General features: G+C 35.8%; 1 protein-coding gene across 2 annotated transcripts in view; it reads left to right on the top strand.

Annotated features, from left to right (window-relative positions):
- NRK (Nik related kinase) overlaps positions 1-22,764 on the top strand; it is a 130,767-nt gene that overhangs the window by 44,826 nt on the left and 63,177 nt on the right. For both annotated transcript variants that reach the window (XM_065915509.1, XM_065915510.1), the window contains exons 3-6: positions 10,864-10,920; positions 12,216-12,287; positions 18,175-18,300; positions 21,505-21,615. In XM_065915509.1, the coding sequence (XP_065771581.1) occupies positions 10,864-10,920; positions 12,216-12,287; positions 18,175-18,300; positions 21,505-21,615 (366 nt within the window). The remainder of the gene's footprint in view (positions 1-10,863; positions 10,921-12,215; positions 12,288-18,174; positions 18,301-21,504; positions 21,616-22,764) is intronic.

Below are 22,764 nucleotides of genomic sequence, written 5' to 3'. Positions count from 1 at the left end.
AGGGCAGTTTCTAAGCTACATAGCCACTGAAACCACCAAGGCCCTCTTCCGACTCTTTTCACAGTTCTAATAAGCATGACCATGACTGTCCCAAATTTCTGGATGAGGAAAAACATTATTCTGTTGGATTATGCTGGTGGTTAGAAGGTTTTTAGCTACAAAATTTGTGTTTCGGTATATATTCTTTGGCTCCATCTAGCCAGGGTTTGGGTAATTTGGGAGTTTGCTAGGAAAAAAAAAGAGGTGAGGAACTTGGAGTGCTCATCATCTCTTGTACTTGTAGTAGATATAACCACAAGAGGTGTAAATAGCATATCTTTAATGAAGAAACTTTGGAAGTAGTAGCCATGGGTTAAGGAAAGCAAGGTTAAGAATTAGGCAAATCAAATATACCAACTGGGCAAGAGCCTTGGCACTTCCATGCCCTCTGAGTAGCACATATTGTCTCCTGGATGGTCTCTGATTGAAGAGGATTTTGAGGAACTTCGAGTGGCTTCAGAATGGAACCCAAAAATGATTATAGAGTCAAAAATGAAATTCACCTATGGACAAATAATGATCCTTGAGTTCCTGGAGTACCATGGTGCAGTGCAACATTTCAGTCTTTGTCAGAAAGCCCCAGTATATCATAGGCACATTGGACACTGAACTCCCTCCAAATCTTCCCACACATAACTTGGCATAAAAATTATCTTTGCACACCACCCTTCCACCATTATGTACACACCTGTGCCCATGCATGTCCTCCCTTATTTAGAGCTCCATATGGAGATTGACTTGGTTTAGTTTAATGCATACTTGCAGAGTGATGGTGACATGCCAGGCTTTGTGCTAGACTATAAAGATATACAGAGAGGAAATCTGCCTTTAAAGAACTGCCAGTCTAATAGCAGAGATGGACAGGTAAATAGATTAATTAAGTAAAAGGAATTTATGAAGCCTCAGGAATATAAAGTACCAACTTCAAATATATTTCATTTATGTTGCTGAAATAACATGAATGCCACTTATATCTCCTAATATATTTATAAAGATATGATACTTCTTCAAAGGGACCTAAATGTGACAACTGTGTCATTAAAAAATATAAATCCAAGCAACAATCTCTTTGTTACTGTTCTTGAAGGAAGTGTAGCTCCTGTTTCTGCCCAATTGCAATTTCTGAAAGTTGTATCAAGTTGATTGTAGAAGCCTGCAATCCTAAGGCATCAAGGTTAAAATAGTATTTATTCAACTCCAAGCTCCATCTTCTCAAAGCCAGAAATACCTGATCCTGCTTATTCTGAATTCACTCCAAAAGGAGAAAGTCACACCCCAAAAGAATTTTTCAACTTTGGTACATTTGGTTGTATCAAGACTTTTGTGGTGATGGGATGCTCATGTAAATATAAAATTAGAGACTCTCATTAGTGCCTCTTGTGAGTTATTCCCCTCAATAAATTTAATGAACACAATTTTTGTGGCCCTGTACTGTATATACTAGACTTTGAGGGAGTTATAAAAATTGTGTCTTAATAATCTTAATTATCAAATAACACTTATCAAACATGTCCACATCTGTGAGTTCTCTTAATTATCAAATAACACTTATCAAACATGTCCACATCTGTGAGTTCTCTTAATTATCAAATAACACTTATCAAACATGTACACATCTGTGAGTTCCTTATAGCATTTAAAAGCAAATCTAAAGTCTATGGAATTCCTTTAAGGAGCTCCCCAAACAGGCTGCATCTCTTCCTTGGGCAATTTTTAGAATAAATAAATCTTCCTGATGGATAACTGGTGGGGTGTAGGGTGGTTGACACGTTCCCTTATACGTTCCCCAACTCGGCCCATTCATCATCTGTGCTAGATCCTCTCCAGTCTTGGCCACACCTCTAAACTCTGACTGCTCCAAATTCATCTGTCCCTTTGGGGTTCTTGAACTTGTTGGTAGTGATGAAGACTAAAAGGAGAAGCAAAGGAAAAGACTTTCAAATAACCAAACCACCATTACTTCCCATCTCAAACACTGGTTAAAGAAAGTCCCTGCATGGAAGCAAGATTATGGGTGTGCTAACCTTTGAAAGTTTTCTTGAACCCCATTTCCTTGTTTTTCTGCATAGACACAATCATGATGAAAATTATCCTGTTAGCCACGTTATCCAGAGCACAGCATGAAGTACATGGTCGATGCCATTTAGGGCTGCACTTTTGGTGACCTTGAAGCATCACTTGGTTTGTTTGCTAGAAGAAAGCTAGAATACAAACAAATGACTAGAAGGACAAAACTGTGTGAATGAAAAGCAAGGTTACCAAATGGATATGAGTGCAGTGAGTACCTTGTGGCCTTCTGCCACCACAAAACCAAATGAAAAGAAAGAAAGAATGCCCTGGGGATTATGTGGTTTAGATTTGCCAACAGAAAGCAAAGCAAATAACTAGAAGGACTATGTAGGAGTTGCTGAATAGTTGGCAGTCTTTCCACAGCAGTTTCCTTTAACTGCATTATTAAAAATAAAGTTTTAAGCCTAATCAAAATTACAAGGCCATCAAGGACTGTCTTGTGTTCTTTCTGGGGAAAAAACATGGTAATTAACTGCTGCAAGATGATGGATTTTTCCAACACAGCTGTCACAACTGCTATTTTAAATCATTTGTTATGGTTTAAAATGTGTAATCCCCAAGAAATTGATCATTACTGCGATTCAGTGCTGGTGTTTCAGTGCCTTAACCACCCTGAGCTTTACATTAGACCGTTAACTAACAAAAGCCAGTCATGAAGTGCTAACTACTAATGACTGATTTCTCAACGATTACTTCTGTCTTCTTTTAAACAAGATTTTATATTTTTTAAAAATTTACACCGAAATTTCTGGCAAGACAAAAACAGGTGCACTCTCATATTCTTTTTTTCTTTCTTCTCTGCATGGCCACTGCCACTTTTTTCTTTTCTTCTTCTCTGGCTGTGCCTTCCTAATCAGCATTACTTCATAGCCTTTGTTCATGGTGTGTCACTCACTGGGTCCACTCTGCCCTTCAGAATCTGTTCAAATGCTGTGACATCTTCATGGTGCAATTGATACTGTACCTCTTCCAGGAAGCCTTCCCAGTTACTGTATTCATCATTCCCTCAATTAGTATTCATTTAAAGGGTACCAGCCATTCTACTAGGTATTAGAGATACCAAAATGAAAGACATATATTCCCAAATTTCAAGAACTTTTTATGTTTTCATCCAAATTTATTGTTGGAGTGACTAAATCTTTGATCTGATTATATGCTTGAGACCTAGACTTTATTGCCTTTATTTTTCCATTGTAATTGTCTGCATGTAATTAATTTACCCATATATCTTGCTTATCATCATCAAGACTCTGTGACACCATGGACAGTAGCCCACCAGTCTCCTCTGTCCATGAAATTTTCCAGGTAAGAATACTGGAGTGGGTAGCCATTCCCTTCTCCATGGGATCTTCCCAACCCAGAGATTGAATTCGGGTTTCCCGCATTGCAGGCAGATTCTTTACTGCCTCTGCTACCAGAGAAGCCCCAGTGTGGTTCTGTATACTTATAAAGGATTTGAGAATGTTGGCCCTGCCTGGGGATATCACCTGTTCCCTGTTCTACTACTATCCTTCTCCCTACACTTCCTTCCACTTCTATATTAATATACTAGAGTTCCTAACAGAAATCACAATGAGTAACTGGGATAGCTATTTATCTCCATCTGAATAGGTCCAAAGACAGAGGGCAGTCTATCAAACAAAAATGGAAATCTTGAGATGCTGTGACCAAAAGGAAATATGATGGACTGGCTGAAAAAAAAAAAAAAGCCCAATGGACTGGCTGGTTCACTAGAAATAAGTAAGGCTAAGTTTCAAGTGACCAGGATACTGACAATTTGTAATTTGTTGTTGTTTAGTTGCTCAGTCATTCCCAGCTCTTTGTGACCCCATGGACTATAGCCCACCAGCTCCTCTGTCCATGGGATTTCCCAGGCAAGAATACTGGAGTGGGTTGCCATTCCCTTCTCCAGGGATCTTCCCGACTCAGGGTTCAAACCCAGGTCTCTTGCATTTCAGATGGATTCTTAACCATCTGAGCCACAAGTGAAGCCACCAATTTTCTTTTGTACTCATTGGCTAATCTGTAGTTTGATTCTGGATTACCAATCTGCAAATTGACCTTGCTTTATTACTCCTGATATATTTCCTCAAATTGGAAGTAATCTGAAATGTGGTAATTCCACTTTCTGAAAATAAATTTGAAAAGTTTGTGTTTAATGAAAGCTAGTGTAAGTTCATTTGTAAACCAGAGTTCTTTTATGGTCATCCCTTCATTTATTTTGTTTTGTATGTAAAGATTGTCCTGCAATTTTTGTTTGTTTGAAGCAGACACATATACCTTTTAACAATGGTTTATATGTAACTAGTGTCCTAAATTCAGAGACATATCACACTTTCTGTTCAAAGGACAGATTCACAATGTTTAAATTCAGCTTGGAGCCATTGACAAGCAATAGCACAGTAGTAAAGTTTTGTTTTTCCTGTGAAGAAGACTAACACTGCTTATTTGGTTATCTAAATTAATTAATAAGAACATGAATCATTGCCAAATTGAAATCAACACATTGAGGAATTTATGTTCTTTCCTGGATAATTTCAAATGGTCCTGGAAAAAGAATACATTTGTCCTAATTACTATATTTTAGAGTATAATCCTAGAAAATAGTTGTGAGATCATAAATTAGAGAAATTTCTTAGGACTTTATTTAAGACCTTCACGTGGTATCATATGTTTATTCTCTCAAACTCTTTAAACTGTATTTAGACTATATTTTGGACCCAAGAATTTATCTTATTAAGTAGTCTTTGTATTTGGTTTCATTCTGTAATTGTTTCAGATATATACATCTTAAACACTGTAAATTCCTCCCGTAAAATTGTGACTTGGCACGTTTTGTCTCTTTACCTCTCCACTCCACCCCCTCTTTTTTTTTCTCCCTCCATACTTTTAGAGTCTCTTCTCAGACACCTTTACCTTGCTCCCCATTCTAGACACTTGCTACCTTTATTATGGTTGAGGAGCAATCTCTCATGGAACTCCTCAGACTCTAGCACTTTCCTTCCTCCGTCAACACTTAACTGTTTTCATGCTAAAGTGTTAATGAAAATGAACAATGATAAATCAGTTTTTTTCAGCTAACATTTGAATAGTATGAGAGTTTCATTTCTTTAATAAAATTGAGGCCATAATACTGATTTTTATACTTTGAAGTGAATTGTAGGGTGGAGTGGAAGTGAGATTTTTTGAGTAGTTGACCTTCTTTTGCCCCTAAAATTTGTATCATATGAGCTGCATCTAAAAATAATGAAATTTAAGTTAAATGAGCTTGGTTACAAGACAGACAGTTGCCTAAGGTGAAAATATAGGTGATTTGACTCCAGATGTTAATAGGCCTGAGCTTAGAGTCGGGAAATTGCTACAAAACATTGTTACTACATATCTTCTATTACTCAAATATGAGAGGGCCTGTGAATGTATGCAGAAGATTTAAGCAGGAATTTCTTTTCTTATGGTAGGAATGAAAGCTAGTGGAATTTTCTTCTTCTTGCACTGTGATGCTTGAGAATTAAAAATTCTTAGTTTGCAAACCCTATTTAAGGGAGCATTGTACTGTAATGCAGTTAGTAGCTCCTATATGATAGTATTGAAATTACTGATGGTAGGAAACTCAGACCAAAAAACCCCACATTTATAATTTAAGGTTTTCTTTGTGATTTTCCTGTGTAATATTCACTAAGACCAGTGGGAAATGTGAGATTATTTAACGTTCAATCTAGAATTAAAAAACAAACTCCTTTCTTAGCATTCTCTATGTGTGTTTTCAACAAATGGTGTTTTAAATTAATTTTTCATAAAGCATATATTGTAACTGAAAAAAGGCACATCCTAGAAATAGAATTTGCTGGTCCTAGTTCAACATCTTATTTGATAGGCAATCTGCTTATGACAACATGACCTTCAGCTAAAATCAAGATCATATAACAACTTCAATAAACCACAAGATGGCACCACTAAACAGTTTATCTCAAGATGACATCTAAGTTCTCTAGATAAATGCTCAAGAATAGTGTTATCCCTCTTTGAAACCAACATCAATCACTTCTGATTGATAGAATGAGTAGAATATGAGAGGGGGAGATAGGGAAAAAAGAAACCTAGCAGATATCACTTAAACCAAGTGATCTAGGTTAATATCACCAATGATCAGTTATGGTCATACCATGTACTTGTGACATGATGTGATGAGAAAGGCACTTCACTCCCATGGTGTTCTTTCCTCAAACCCGTGACCTCAGTCTAGTCATGAGAAAACATCAGACAAACCCAAAGTGAGGGACGTTCTATAGAATACTTGACCAGTACTTCTGAAAAGTGTCAAGCTCATGAAAAACAGAAAAGACTGAGCACTATCACAGATTACAAAAGCCTAAGGAGACATGACAACTAAATAGAAGGCAGGATCCCATTTTGGGTCTGACAAAAAGGACGTTAGTGGGGAGACTGAGGAAATCCTAATAAGGATTATAATGTCGTTAAGAGTATTAGACCAATATTAATTTCTTAGTTTTGATAGTTGTGCCATGGTCATTAAGATATTAACATTTAAAAGAAACAGTGTAAAGAATATAGAGAAGCACTCTGTACTATCTTTAAAACTTTTCTCTAAGTCTGAAATTACTATTTAAAATAAAAAAATATTTTAAAAGTCAAGATACAGAAAGTAGTCTCTGATATACTAAGTTAACAGGCAGCAATTTTCCATTTATTGCCTGGATATTCTAGACTTCTACGAAAACTTGCATAATGGTTAGGCATGTTAACCCTGTGCTTGGTTCCACAATCTGGGGTTTAATTCCTCTATAGACATAGTGAGCATGGTTTTTTAAGACTCTGCATTAGCATATCTTGTCTCATCAGAAAAATAATTGTAGTTTTCAGTTGAGAGAATAAAACCCAGATAATAAAGATGGAGCCAAGTTGATTTTCTCTGTTCTATGGCAATTGGTGGCACTTTTTAAAGATGTTATCTCACTAATATATGCCATGAATATGGTGGCTGTGTGTTCCATATGTTTAAAAATTTTGTGGTTTATTCACTGTAGATCTTGCCACATGCCAGGATTCCCTGTCCTTCACTTTGCTAACATGCCAAATATTTGTGTTGCACAGGATAGTAGTTTGGCTCACAAAAACCTCTTAGAATCAAGGGGTAAACATTTTAACTCCTCTAAAGGCTGTGTGAGAACCAGTTTCCAGCATGTTATATTTGTGCATACAGATGTGAGTAAACTTTGACTAGAAAGTGTTTATGTGAATAATTAGAAAAACAGTACTTTCTATGTCATGATAAGGGCTGCATAGATAAAAGTTTTAATATATATTTTTCCCAGATCTATAAATTAATGTGGGAGTTTCCAACATATTTAAATTTCCACATGCAAGAGATTAAAATTGGACCCTTATCTTACCCCAGTTCGAAAGTTAACACAAAATGGGTTAAAGACTTAACCTGAAGTTGTAAAGCTCCTGAGAAGAGAACATAGTGGGAAAAACTTCTTGACATCGGTCTTCAAAAGGATTTTTTGGATATGACACCAAAAGCACAAGCAGCAAAAGCAAAAATAATTAAGTGGGACTACATCAAGCAAAAAACTTCTGCATAGCGAAAGAAACCATCAGCACAAATGAAAAGGCAACCTACAGAATGGGGGAACATATTTGCAAATCATCTATCTGATAAGGCATTAATATCTAAAATATTAATTACTTTTCTCTGATCAACAAATAACTTACAATATTTTCATTTCCTTTAAAAATTCTAGTCTTTGGTAGCTGTCATGTTCCACCCAAAACTGCTCACCTGATCCTAGATATTTCCTTATACTTTGATCATTAATTTCTGAACACTATCCCAAGTTCAGCCCCATTTCCTTGCTTAGTTTCCATCAGGCTAGCCTTGTGTACTAGTTTTCAAGGTCTGCTATAACAAACTAACCACAAACTTGATGGCTTAAAAGAAAGGGAATTTATTCCCTCGCAATTCTAGAGGCTAAAATTCCAGAATCAAAGTGACTATAGGGCCATTCTCCCTCTGGAGGGACTAGGAAGGAAGATTCCTTGCCTCTTCTAGCTTTGGGTGATTGCCAACAATCCTTGTAGACATACCAGTCGAATCTCTGCCTCTGTCGTCATATGGCATTCTCCCTGGGTATCTGTGTCCAAAATTTCCCCTTATTATAAGGTCACTAGTTATTGGTTTTAGGGCCATCCCTAAAGTTATGACCAACCTAGATAGCATATTAAAAAGCAGAGACATTACTTTGCCAACAAAGGTCCATCTGGTCAAGGCTATGGTTTTTCCAGTGGTCATGTATGGATGTGAGAGTTGGACTGTGAAGAAAGCTGAGCACCGAAAAATTGATGCTTTTGAACTGTGGTGTTGGAGAAGACTCTTTTTTATTTTTCATTTATTTTTATTAGTTTAAAGCTAATTACCTTACAATATTGTAGTGGTTTTTGCCATATATTGACATGCATGGCTAATTTATGTCAATGGAGAAGACTCTTGAGAGTCCCTTGGACTGCAAGGAGATCCAACCAGTCCATCCTAAAGGAGATTAGTCCTGGGTGTTCATTGGAAGGACCGATGTTCAAGCTGAAACTCCAGTACCATGGCCACCTCATGTGAAGAGTTGACTCATTGGAAAAGACCCTAAGGCTGGGAGGGATTGGGGACAGGAGGAGAAGGGGACGACAGAGGATGAGATGGCTGGATGGCATCACCGACTCAATGGGCATGAGTTTGAGTAAACTCCGGGAGTTGGTGATGGTCAGGGAGGCCTGGCGTGCTGCGATTCATGGCGTCGCAAAGAGTCGGACACGACTGAGCAACTGAACTGAACTGAACTGAACTAATTCAGTATGACATTATCTGCAAAATTACTTATATCTGCAAAGGCCCTGTTTCCAAAAAAAAAAAAAAAAAAAGGTCATATTCAGAGGTACCAATAGTTAGTAACTTTAGCATTTTTTTTGAGAACACAGTTGAATAAAAACCGCCTTGACCCAACTCACAGGCCTGACTCCATAAACTGAAACCAACAATCCATGCCACTTCTCATCAGTGCTTCAACCATTTAACCAGTATAGCTGCTTAATGCCTAATTCAATTCAAAGTGCTGGTATTTCTAGTTACTTTATTTCTTTGAAAGCCTGCTGATCTGTTTGTGACACATGTCTTCATTTACAAACCTTCATTTACAAACAGTGGCTTGTTCAATAGAACTGAGGTAACCTTGAATGTACAGGATTAAATCCTATCAATCATATCATGGAAAAAACAGTTTTGACGCTCATGTAACATTGGTGGTAATGGTAGAGTGGGCTTCTTTTCTTTCAACCTTTTTGATCAGTTGGCTTTATTTTGATGAGAAAACTTGTAGGAGTCATCTAAAGTATATGAAAACTTCTACTTTGTTTTCATATACTTCAAAGCACATATTTTTATTGGAGAGGTGTGACAACAGATAAGCAATATATTTAAGGATCACTGTCCTGAATTCAAGGAATCTTGATCTCTTGCATAGCTACTCACTTGGCACATTACCCAAGATATTAAAAATACTGTCCAGAAACACCACACCCCCTCATCTGATCATTCTATTACATTTAAAAATGTGGCTGTATTTCACCTGAGATCTGTGACTACTAACAGTTCTTTGTTTTGCCCCCATATTATTTTACTACATTTGCAGTGACAAATCCACAAATTAGGTGGCTTTAAACATCAGAAATTTATTCTCTCATAGTTCTCGAGGCTATAAGTCTGCAGAGCCATTCTCGCTCTAAAGGCTATAGGGAAGAATACTTCCTTCCCTCTTCCTAGCTTCTAGTGGTTGCCAGCAATCCTTGGCATCATTTGGCTTATAGCTGCATCACTCCACTTTCTTCCTGTCTTCATATGGCCATGTTCTGTTTCTGTGTGTGTCCAAATATCCCTCACCTTTCTCTTATAAACATACCAGTCATTGACCATGGTAATCTAATACAACCTCGTTTAACTTGATTTTATCTGCAAGGACCCTGTTTTTGAGAAAAGTCACAATCTGAAGTTATGGGTGAACCTCAATTCTGGGGAAATATTGTCTAACCCAGTCCAGCCAAAGAATGCAGTCTCCTAGGGGAAAAAAATCTGTTTCAAGTTCAAGCCTTACTCATATCAATATCAGACTGATTTTTCTCTATGATTCCAGCTTGAAATATTTTAAAAGGCATTAGTTACAAAATAAGAAGTCTTATTCCTAACCTCTGTGCTCATTTTTGAAAATTATGAATCTGTAACTTGTACTTGCATTTAGTTCTTAGAACTCAGAGGGTTTTCAATAAGAAAGAATCTTTCAGAACTTCTGTTCATAAATATCTATGGTTCATATGATTGAGACACACTAAATGGTTTATAGGCCATTGAATTAATTATGTGTCACTCTTATCTGTGATAATTATGGAAAAAACTTTTTTTTAGTATATGAAGAGGAGTTCGATAGAAGTATCTGTCTGCATAGTACCACATAATCAGTTGAAAAATGTTCAGTAAAACATTTCCTTTTTCCCTATCTCCAGTCTGAAATTTTTACTTTTCATCAGGATGCTTTGGTTTATATAATACATTATAGTTCATCTCTCTATAATACTTTATATTTCATAATAGACTACAGTGTTTAACCTTATTTAATTTTAATATTTTTTACTTTGCTTCTTGATTGCTGGATTACATAGCCAGTATTCAATGTTTATTACTATCTTATGTTTCAGGGACTCCATGAAAAGACTGGTGCATTTACAGCTGTGAAAGTGATGAATGCTCGTAAGGTAATATTACATCCTGTCTGTATTCTGTTGCTTAGTTGACTGTGGTCTTGGGATAAACAGCTCAGAAAATATTGTATTTGTTTTCTGCATCATTGTTATATATAATTATCTTAATTTGCATTTATTTGTAATTTAATATTATTTCTATCACTAGGTATATTATTTTTATTATTGATTTATTACATTTACACATAAAATTGTAATCACAACGAAAGTCCTATATATTCTTGTATTTTATAAAAATGAAAAAATCCATATTCCTGTCTATTTCTGGTTGATTATCTATTCCCATGCATAGTAAACAGTAAATTTCCTCTTAATATTTCGTTACTCCTCTGTTTTATCATATTTCTTTCCCTCCCCAACAATTCCTTTTGAAAACTCAGTCCGTTAGGTTTTCAGTGACAGGTAGAAGGAAAAGAACTTGTCTGAGATGCACTTTTTTTCATGTATTTTTTAACAGATGCACAAGAGAGAGTTTAATTGGCAGTGTTCTGACTTAACATTCATAAAGCTGTGTCATGGGTCATAATATATTGTCATAGATTATGCTAAGCCCTGATTTCTGTCCTCTTTCTTTAGCATGAGTACCTCACTTTCTCAGGATAATATTAGCATGGGCATAACAAAGGTCAAAATATTTTCACTTCACTAAAACCTAAAAGAAAATTCTAAAATATCATATTTGAAAAAGTGTACATAGTCAGTGAATTGTTAATCAACACCATAAACCGTTCATAAACCGTTCTTTTCCAATTTGTGCAGGAAGTGAACTGCTGAAACTATTTAAAGAGTTGCATGTTTTTTGTTTCATCAGCAAATGTCAAATGAATTTTGAGGTGTTATGGATTTATTTTACCCTGTAAACTACGACTTCCAAATAATCAGCTTGGTACTCCTTGAGTGAGACCCTCTAAAATACATATTCCCTTTTTTTCAACTTAATAGATTTTGACCTACATTTAATCTACGTTTTAGATACTCTGACTTGAAACAGTTAAAAATTATGTTTAGCCCATAGATAGTGTCAATTACCTTCTTTGTTAGAAGAAATAGCACTTTACAATCATCAAATTGTACTATTTCATAAATGGCAGCTAAATCTGTTACTATGAATTTTTTGCCAAGTTTCTGTGTGTATAAGAATCTGATTTTTTAAATTAAAACTATTAGTGAAAATTGAGAGAGGAATTATGTTACTCTTTCATTTAGTACTTAAGCACAAAGTACTCAAGAATAAATCATTTTCAGAGTGTACCAGTGCATTTAATAAAGTTTTGTTCTTGGCTTTGCAGACCCCTTTACCTGAAATAGGAAGGCGAGTGAGAGTGAATAAATATCAAAAGTCTGTCGGCTGGAGATACAGTGTGAGTACTGAAAGTCTTCATTAGCGTCCAAAGCCATCTTTCCTTTAATTTTCAACTTTAAACTAATCCCTTTGTATTATATCATTATCTGTAGAAGGCCACCACTAAACTCTTCTTGCCTAAAAGCGATATTTATGTTTTTAATGTACTGACATAGATTCATTCATCATATTTGAACACTAGCATCCTTTGGAAAGTAGAGCCTAGAAGAAATGGTACCCTGAACAGGTAAGTGTTGACTGCAGGTGAAGTACTAAGTAAATTCACAGCACAGATAGCTCGCTAGCTGAAGAGTAACAAAAGAGATGATGGGAATAAGAGTGAGTTTTGTCTAAAATTGGCCTTGTGTGCTTAGTCACTCCGTCGTGTCCCACTCTTGCAACCCCATGGACTGTAGCCCACCAGGCTCCTCTGTCCATGAGATTCTCCAGACAAGAATACTGGAGTGTGTTGCCATGCCATTCTCCAAGGGTTCTTCCTGACAGGGGGAACAAACCCAGGTCTCGTACATTATAGGCAGACTCCTTACGGACTGAGCCACCAGGGAAGTCTAAAATTGGCCTTGGCAAGATTCTTTTCCTACCTTTTACATGATATTCTGGACTGACTGGCTTTTCCCCCGTCAAGACTCTTAGACACACTGCCATCATGTGTGAGCCCATTGAAGACTACTCTCTTCTTGTGTAAGAGAACAGTCATAGACAGAAAACCAACAGGCTGCCCAGCCTGGGTGTTCAGACATCTGACACAGCACTTGAATACTTGAAGGAATGGGAAGGTGATTTCTACCTGAAGCTTTTTAACTGCCTTACAAAGCAGTCTCTATTACTCTGATAATTTGCTGGCTCTAGAATAAGCTCTGGCAAAGGATGTTCTTTTTCAGTAGATCTTGATAATCTAGATGTTAGTGATCTATCAAAATATTCTGGGGGCCTAAATATAGAATTTTGTTCTAACAATATAATTGACATTTTTCTTGATTTTCTCCCCTGCAGTTAGCTATCTAGTATTCAAATATTTTCAACCTTTTGTATCTTAATAAATATGCTTCCAGACTCATTTAAAACTAAGCTTTTCCATTAATAATCAGATCCAGAAGAACTTTCTAGTTATATTAAGACAGTATCAGTAAACAGTTTAATGATTAGTTTAAAAGTACCAGGCTCCTGTTTTGTTTACAGTGTTTCTTGGGAGACAAAGCATATCTAAATGTAAGAGGTAATGCTTATGTTAATCAAAAAGCTGTAAAAGGTAAGGTATGAAAATTATAATTTTTTCACTAATTCTGGTTTTATCAAATATTTGGGTTAATTCATTTGAAGATCATCTCCAAACTCTCTCTGAAGTCTTTCTATAGGGTAAAATACTTAGATTTTAGAATTGGGTGAAATTGCAATGCAATTGCAATGCAATGCAATGCAATTGGGTGAAAATGCAAAGTTTTGGCATCCTTGAGCTGCCTCTTCTTGACAAAAAGCAGGATATTCAGGCCACTTGGGATCAACTGGCCTTGAGCCAGGAAATGCTATAGCATCATATTACCGGGATATGTGTGAGAGTTTTAAATTACCCACTTGGCCTGATGGATATAATATACTTATGTGTTTCTCACAAGCTCAACTTCCTGTTAATTGAGAATGGCAAACATACTAATGCTTTCCAAACATGTCTGATCTTGGTTTATTGGTTTTGGGGGAGTTTACATTTATGTGGGAGACCCACTCTTAGAAGTTTTTCTAGTTGGGAGCTTTGAGTTCTCTGATTATATATTTTAGTAAGAAAAATAATTGATCGGCCAGTTAGCATCTCTAAATCATCCTGAATCCTTTGGGGTAAGAAGTTTGTGACTTGCACACACATCTCATTAATCAGGGGTTTACGAAAATAGCAGTAGTGTGGAAGTCAAGAAACATGAGTTCCAATGCCAAGTCTACTGCTAAATAGCTAAGAAGTACTTGGAAAAATGGTCTTACCTCTCTAGTTGTCAGGTTTCTCATAGGTAAAATGGCACCAGAATATTTAGCCTACCTATAACAAGAATAAAAGTATAGTTAAATACAACTACATAGTCGCCAGGAGCCCAGCTGTTCTCTTCCTGCTCGAGGACATGAGGTTTCTAGCTCAAAAAGAAAAGTAAGTTCTTTGATATCAAACTACCAAACAAGTTGAAGGACTCAATCTGGCCTGCGCTTCTCTTTAACCTGTTCTTTGTGTTCTTATCCTCACCTTATCATCTCATTCTTATTTATTGCAGTCTTTATGAGTTCATATTTCTCTCAGCAGACCTTGGTGCCTTGCTAGAAACTGAGAGTAACCCTCTATATTTAGAATTGCTAGTTTCTAAGGTTTATTTCTATATGATGGCAGATATTGTTATCATTTCAAAGAATAACAACATCACAAGGGAAGCAGAAAGTTTAAGGGTCCTATATGGCAAGAATGAAAGCCATGAGGATTAGCCTTTAGCTAAACAGGTTAAGGGAATGTGAAGGCAACTTATCAACCAAGCTTCCTTGGGGGGCTAGGGTGAAACTGGAACCTGAACTTCTATATAATTCTCCTGCTACAGGTGATTGTCTTAATTTTCATGCCTTTATTACACAATAAATGCAAATCCTGATGTTAGAGCTTCCAAGTGGAGAAATAAGGCTCCATCCCCTCCCCCAAAGACATTCAGGTGTCTAGATTTGTTTTATAATTGTTGAATGTTTATGAATAAATCCACTGGAAAATACTAGGGAAATGCTAAAAAATGTTCTACAGATGTATTTTCCACTACCTTAAGGTTGTCAAGTCAAGTTAATTGAGGAGAATGCTGGGGATAACTAAAGATAGTTAGAGGTTCACCCATTAATTACTTTTAATGCCAGTGGGCCATGTTCTAATTCATTGCCCAGAATAAGTCAAAGGTATCCTTTTTCACTGAATTTCAGAACAGGAGTTTAACTTTATCTTTAAAAGTCTTCTCTTCTTCACATACTACAAATATATCTCACTCTGTACAGTGAGAGTATTCCTGGAAAGGTTATATAAATTGAACTTTTATAGATGCTGTAGGAGAGCTTTTTTTATTTGCAATGAAATGAAATTTATAGCTACTAGGAATTCAGACCACTGGATTGATAGATAGTTTTTTAATATATTTACCACTGTAGTGATTAGGAAAATAATGAATTTAAGCATATCTTTTAAAATTATAGGACAAATCAAACTAGAAACTTTAAAATTCAGTTAAGGCAATGTGATACAAGCATAAGGATAGACATATAGATCAGTGCAGTTCAGTTCAGTAGCTCAGTCATGTCCAACTCTTTGCAACCCCATGAACTGCAGCACACCAGGTCTCCCTGTCCATCACCAACCCCGGGAGCCTACCCAAACTCATGTCCATTGAGTCGGTGATGCCATCCAACCATCTCATCCTCTGTCATCCCCTTCTCCTTCTGCTCTCAATCCCAGCATCAGGGTCTTTTCAGATGGGTCAGCTCTTCATATTAGGTGACCAAAGTACTGGAGTTTCAGCTTCAACACCAGTCCTTCCAATGAACACCCAGGACTGGTCTCCTTTAGGATGGATCTCCTTGCAGTCCAAGTGGCTCTCGAGAGTTTTCTCCAATACCACAGTTCAAAAGCATCAATTGTTCGGCACTCAGCTTTCTTTATAGTCCAATTCTCACATTCATACATGACTATTGAAAAAGCCATAGCCTTGACTAGACGGACCTTTGTTGGCAAAGTAATGTCTCTGCTTTTTAATATGCTGTCTAGGTTGGTCATAACTTTCCTTCCAAGGAGTAAGCGTCTTTTAATTTCATGGCTGCAATCACCATCTGCAGTGATTTTGGAGCCCAAAATAATAAAGTCTATCACTGTTTCCCCATCTATTTGCCATAAAGTGATGGGACCAGATGCCATGATCTTAGTTTTCTGAATGTTGAACTTTAAGCCAACTTTTTCACTCTCCTCTTTCACGTTCATCAAGAGGCTCTTAAGTTCTTCTTCACTTTCTGCCATAAGGGTGGTGTCATCTGCATATCTGAGGTTATTGATATTTCTCCTGGCAATCTTGATTCCAGCTTGTGCTTCTTCCAGCCCAGTGTTTCTCATGATGTACTTTGCATATAAGTTAAATAAGCAGGGTGACAATATACAGCCTTGACGTACTCCTTTTCCTATTTGGAACCAGTCTGTTGTTCCATGTCCAGTTCTGACCGTTGCTTCCTGACCTGCAAACAAGTTTCTCAAAAGGCAGGTCAGGTGGTCTAGTATTCCCATCTCTTTCAGAATTTTCCACAGTTTATTGTGATCCACATAGTGAAAGGCTTTAGCATAGTCAATAAAGCAGAAATAGATGTTTTTCTGGAACTCTTTTGCTTTTTTGATGTAGATCAGTTAAATAGAATTATTTCCATTTATCTGTGGTCAACTAATTTTCAACATGAATGAAAACACGATTTATAGGGAAAGACTAGACTTTTCAACAAATAATGCTGAGGTAACTGGATATCCACAGGTAAAAGAATGAAATTGGTTCCCTGCTTTCTATGAAAATTAACTCAAAATGTATAAAAAAACCTAAATGTAAGATCTAAAACTATAAAATGTTTGGAAGAAAAGATTGGAGTTCATTTGGTGACCTTGGATTTGATAAGAGATCCTTAGATATGACACCAAAAGTACAAACAACAAAACAAGAAATCGATAAATTGGACTTCATCAAAATTTAAAATTTTGTGTCTCAAAAGACACTATCATGAAAGTAAAATGATTGCCCACAGAATGGGAGAAAATAATTGCAAATCATATATCTTATAAAGTACTTATATATAGAATATATAAATAAATCTTACAATTCAATCATAAAAAGACAAGTGACCCAAATTAAAAATAGGGGCAAAGATATTTTATTAGACATGCCTCTGATGATCATAAAATGGCTCATAAGCCCATGAAAAGATCCTTAACTCCATCAGTCTTCAGGGAGTTGCAAAATCAAAACTACAATGAGATAATCACTTTACACCCACTATGGTGTTATAATAATTAAATAGAAAATAATGAGTGTGAAGTGAGGGTATAGAGAAATGAGAACCATCATTCATTTGGGAATGTAAAATTGTATAGCCACTATGTAAAACAGTTTGACATTTCATCAAAATGTTAAATATAGCATTACCATTTGACCCAACAATTTTACTCCTAGGTATATACCAAAAGGAAATGAAAATATGTATCTACATTAAAGTTGAAATGAATGTTCATAGCAGCATTATTCATACTAGATAAAAGGTAGAAATAACTCATTCAGTTGATGAATGGTAAATAAAAAAGAATGAAATACTGATATGTATTACAACATGGATGAACCCTGGGGGGAAAACAAACTAGTCATAAAAGTTTATATACTATATTATTTTCATTTATATAAAATGTTAAGGATAGATAAATCTATAGAGATAGAAAAAATATTTGTGGTTGCTTGAAGCTGGGATGTGGTGGCAGAATTTGGGGGTGATAGCTAAAAAGTATGGGATTTCCTTTTGGGGTGATAAAAATGTTCAATGGTTGAATAATTTTTTTAATATACTAAAACCATTGACTTTTGCAGTTTAATTGGGTTATTCCATTTAGTGCAAACTTCATATAGTGGTCACTGCTGGTTCAGGGATCATACTTTAAGAACCATTGAATTAAAAGATACTCAATTGACCTTTATTTTCTCCCAAATTCCTAGTTAACCCCACATCTCCATTCTGAGAATTCTAGTTGAGATTTTATTATACATTGTTGTGGGGTATTTGATTCTCCTTCTTTGATCTACTATAGCTTAGGATACCATAGTCATTGAGTGGCATAGCTTAGGAATTTTACTATCCTTATTCTGTAGGATGAAGAAGAGGATCTCAGGACTGAACTCAACCTTTTGAAGAAGTACTCTTTCCACAAGAACATTGTATCCTTCTATGGTGCATTTTTCAAGCTGAGTCCCCCTGGCCAGAGACATCAACTTTGGGTGTGTATTTAGTTGCCTTAATCTTATTGCATAAGACTGTCTCACTTCAGAACATATACTTTCATAAATTGAGATGTCATTTTTGTGCACCTACAGAAGAACTTAAGCATGCAGCTGCTCAAAGTAGTATGAAAAAAATGTGCTCTCATTCCTGGAAATGAGAGTGATAAAATATGGAAAAGTAAATTAACTGGCAAGGGGTTCAGGGGTAGGATGTGAGAAGACTCAAATGAATACTGGAAATATCTAACATATTTCTTTTCAAATAGAGTTTTGCTGCTTTTAACTTTATGTAGCTAATACATTTGCTTATAAATTAAAGGTATAACTAAGGAGATTACCTGATGGATTTGGGCCCAATGGCTGAATAATAAATATCTATTCTAAGTGACACTTGGAATGAGTATATGAGTACAATTTAAGTGTTTGCTAAGTGCAATTATCTTTAAACATAATTTCTAGAAACTGTTTTTCTAAATGGTTAGTTGACTTATCCTTTTCTTAGGCTTCATGCCTATACTATCATGAATTACAAATCAATGAGCTATACATTTTAAGAGCTAACTGAAACCCGTGCTACAGCTACCAGAATTGTTGCTGCCCTCTCCTATAGGCGACATAATCAAACCATAAGAAAGTGAGCTTCAATCAAATATATCTTTATTTAAAAAGGAATATTTAGAACATCATCTGGGGTCCGTGTACATTCTCTTGCCTTTCTAGTCCACGTTAAGAGTGGTATCTTTTAAATAACACCTGAGACTTTTCAGAATTTTTAAGAGTCAGAGAAAGATTCTGTTACATTTTATATGTGAACTTTAAGAAGCAGGATAGTGGGCAATATAGGAAGGTTTCAACAAGGGATTGAATTGAAGCTGTGGTTCTCAAACTTTAGCCTGCAACAGAATTTCATGGAGATCCTAATAAAAACAGATTGCTGGGCCCCACCCATGGAGTTATTAATTCAGTTAGTCTGGGGTAGGGAGTCCACAAGTTTGCACTTTTTAATAAGTTTACAAGTTATGTTGATGATACTCATCTGGGTATCACATTTTGAGAACCCTCAAATTTAGAGATCTTCAGTTTAAACCTATTTTCTCCCAAATGTCCAGTTAACTAAATCCTCTATTCTCTGATAATGCCAGTTCAAATTTTGTTAAATACCACTGTGCATTTTTCATGGCTACTGGTTTTTTTTTTTTTCTTTTGGAGGGGCATACAGCATTTGTCTTTAGATATATTTTTACAAGTTTTTTTTCTCTTGACAGTATGGCAGTCTGCTTATTAGATATGTTTCTCAGTGCTCAATTAATTCAGTCATACAACATCTATTCATTCGAAAGCTATCTGTTTCCAGGCTTTTTCCTAGATGCTGAGGATACAATCATAAGCTGAATTTCCATGGATCTGGCCCACTGGAGCTTATAGTCTATTTGTGAAGACAAATATCAATCAAATAATCACACAAATAAATGTATAATTGGTTAGAAGGGAAGTAACATGCTTTTTTGTGGGCAAATAGCAAAGGAATCTAAGTTAGGGAAAGGAAAACTCTTCCATGAGAAACTTTTTCTTACACTGATATCTGAAGGATAAATAGGCACTGCATGCAAAAGTTATTTGTTGAGGTAAGAGTTTTCCTGGGACCATTCACACTTTCTTTCCTATGTAAATCTGAACAGCTAGGAAGCAAATAACAAAATAATTACCATTTATAAAGTATAGTCACTGTGCATACAAAGTCAGGAAAAATGAGAACGTCTTGCATTCTTTTCATAGTAGAACTCTTCTGAGTCGGGTAATACTGGCAAAATTTTCCAGTGTTCACCTTAGTGAATGACTTTAATTCATATTTGTCATGGTTCAAAATGAGCCCCTTTCTTCCAATACCACAGTGTATATGTTGTAACCATTCGATATAGTAGACATGAAAATTAACCTTTTTGTGCTTTATCTGCAGTATCTGGTTTGTTAGGCTGCTTTTCTTATCTTCGTTTATTGAAATAGTGTACTCAGGTAAAAGACTCTGTGTTATATCAGTTGTGAACAAATATAAAATAAGGAAGTAATTTTCTGAAAGGAAAATCTTAGCATTCCAAAAGGAAATAAGGTATACCTTTTAAATATTCATGATTTGGGGCCTGTCCTTTTACTTCCTTTCATCTATGGCAATAATTAACTTACCTATAGTTTTTTTTTAAAAAAGCATGTCTTGTTCTACTGACAAAGTAGTATTGACATTTGACATTGGCACTAGTGCAAAACCTGTACTTAAAGAAAAGTTTGTGAAATTGATTATAATAGTCAGATTCTCCTTCACATTGGTCAGTCTTCTAGTTAGCTAATATATGAAAGCAAATTTACTAGTTGGGCACCTGATTCATTAGTGGCAAAAACAAATTTCCTGAGAAATTGCATTTGTTAATAAAGTAAAATCTGAATGAAACACTGTCAGAATATTAGCCTTAAAATAGACTTTCCTTAGCGGTTTATTTGGAAAAAATTTCCCTACAGTAGTGGAACGGACAGTTTCCCCCTTCAGGTTGTATTTTGCCAGTATCTTGGGGAAAATATTCTAAAACTTGAAAATAAACACATGTAAACCCATGGCTGATTCATATCAGTGTATGGCAAAAACCACTACAATATTGTCAAGTAATTAGCCTCCAACTAATATAAATAAATGAAAAAAAAACAAAAAAAAGAAAAGAAAACAGCAATAAAAACAAATCTAGTCAATGTTTAAGTGTAAATTGTTTTGAGATCCCCTCCATATCCTGTTTTTCCACCCGCAAGCTATTCCCTCAACTGTCTTTTTTGTTCTACTCCAGTCATCACTCAGGCTTAGCCCTGTGCAAGCTTTTTTCTGAGGGCATGTGCTCATTCTGATTTCAATAAGCTGAATGTTCTTCTTTCTCAGCATATCCGAACAGAACCTATCCTTCAAGGCTTAGCTCAGATCCCACCTCCTGGTTTAAAAATCTCTGGTGTGGTACCTCCTTTCTCTCCCTCCAGAGATCTTTGGATTTTTTTTCAGTTCTTCTAATTCTATTAGTTTCCTACCAGACAGTTAAGCCAGTCTTTGCAGTATCTTAATGTCTAAACATAACATATACATGTAAGCCATATGAACTAAAACTCTCCAGACATTTTCAGAGAACTACTTTCTAAGTCTTGATACTTTCTTTGCTGCCTTCCCTGCAGATGGTGATGGAGTTATGTGCAGCAGGCTCAGTCACTGATGTAGTGAGAATGACCAGAAATCAGAGTTTGAAGGAAGATTGGATTGCTTATATTTGCCGAGAAATTCTCCAGGTGAGCATTCATATAGTCATTTGCCCCTGACCTTGAAAAAACCTGGGGGTAATATATACAGTGTGTCTTACACTTGTTCATATAGGATGGTTTAAAAATTCTAAACTTCTGGATCAGAATACTGAAAAAGACCAAAAGGCTTTAGAGAAAGCAGCTTTCACGTAATGTGAAATGCCAAATCATGGCTTTTTTTTTTCCGTTTATTTTTATTAGTTGATTCATGTCAATGTATGACAAAAACCACTACAATATTGTAAAGTAATTAGCCTCCAGCTAATAAAATCATGGCTTTTAATGGCCCTTTCAGAGTTAGACTACAGTGTTTGGTGGATCTTGGGTATAATAACTTAGAGTGTTAAGTTGTTGTGATTTTTAGAGTTCTTTTTTTTTTTTTTTTCTAAAGCATAGCACTGTCATTGGAGATTAAGATGGGTTGAGAAATCTGTGTTTTACTCAATGGCTTCAAATCATCTACAACTCTTTTGCAGACAGATATCCTCTCTGAATAATGTCTTAACTTAAAACATTCCTTATTTTGAACACCAAAGGATGAAAATGACAGTGTTCTTGATCTATCAAACTCAGATTTTTCTTTGTGTTTTAAGTGCTTAGAGTCATCCAAGAAGGATGTTAACAGAACTGAATAGCATCACTGATAAAAATATTAGAATGCTGTCTTAACTGGATTCACTCATGATAATAATGTATGTAGTTAAGAGTGCAAACTCCCCAATGTTCATCGCAGCACTTTTTATAATAGCCAGGACATGGAAGCAACCTAGATGCCCATCAGCAGACAAATGGATAAAGAAACTGTGGTACATATACACTATGGAATATTACTCAGCCATTAAAAAGAATTCATTTGAATCAGTTCTAATAAGATGGATGAAACTGAGCCCATTTTACAGAGTGAAGTAAGCCAGAAAGATAAAGACCAATGCAGTATACTAATGCATAGACTGAGTTTAAATTCTGGTTCATCATGTATTAGCTGTGTGTCCCTGAGTCAATTACTTAATTTCTCCAAATCTCATTTTCATCACCTGTAATTTGGGATGGAATTAGCATCTTCCTTAAAAGATTGCTGTAAGGATTTAAGAGTTGATTTCATGTAAAGTGCTTAGCATAGTGCTTGGCAAAGAATAA

Source organism: Muntiacus reevesi, chromosome X (assembly GCF_963930625.1).
Source record: "Muntiacus reevesi chromosome X, mMunRee1.1, whole genome shotgun sequence".
In the NCBI taxonomy this organism is placed as follows: Eukaryota; Metazoa; Chordata; class Mammalia; order Artiodactyla; family Cervidae; genus Muntiacus; species Muntiacus reevesi.
The sequence above is the reverse complement of the archived record's forward strand: the minus strand, read 5'-3'. Positions and strand labels throughout refer to the sequence as shown.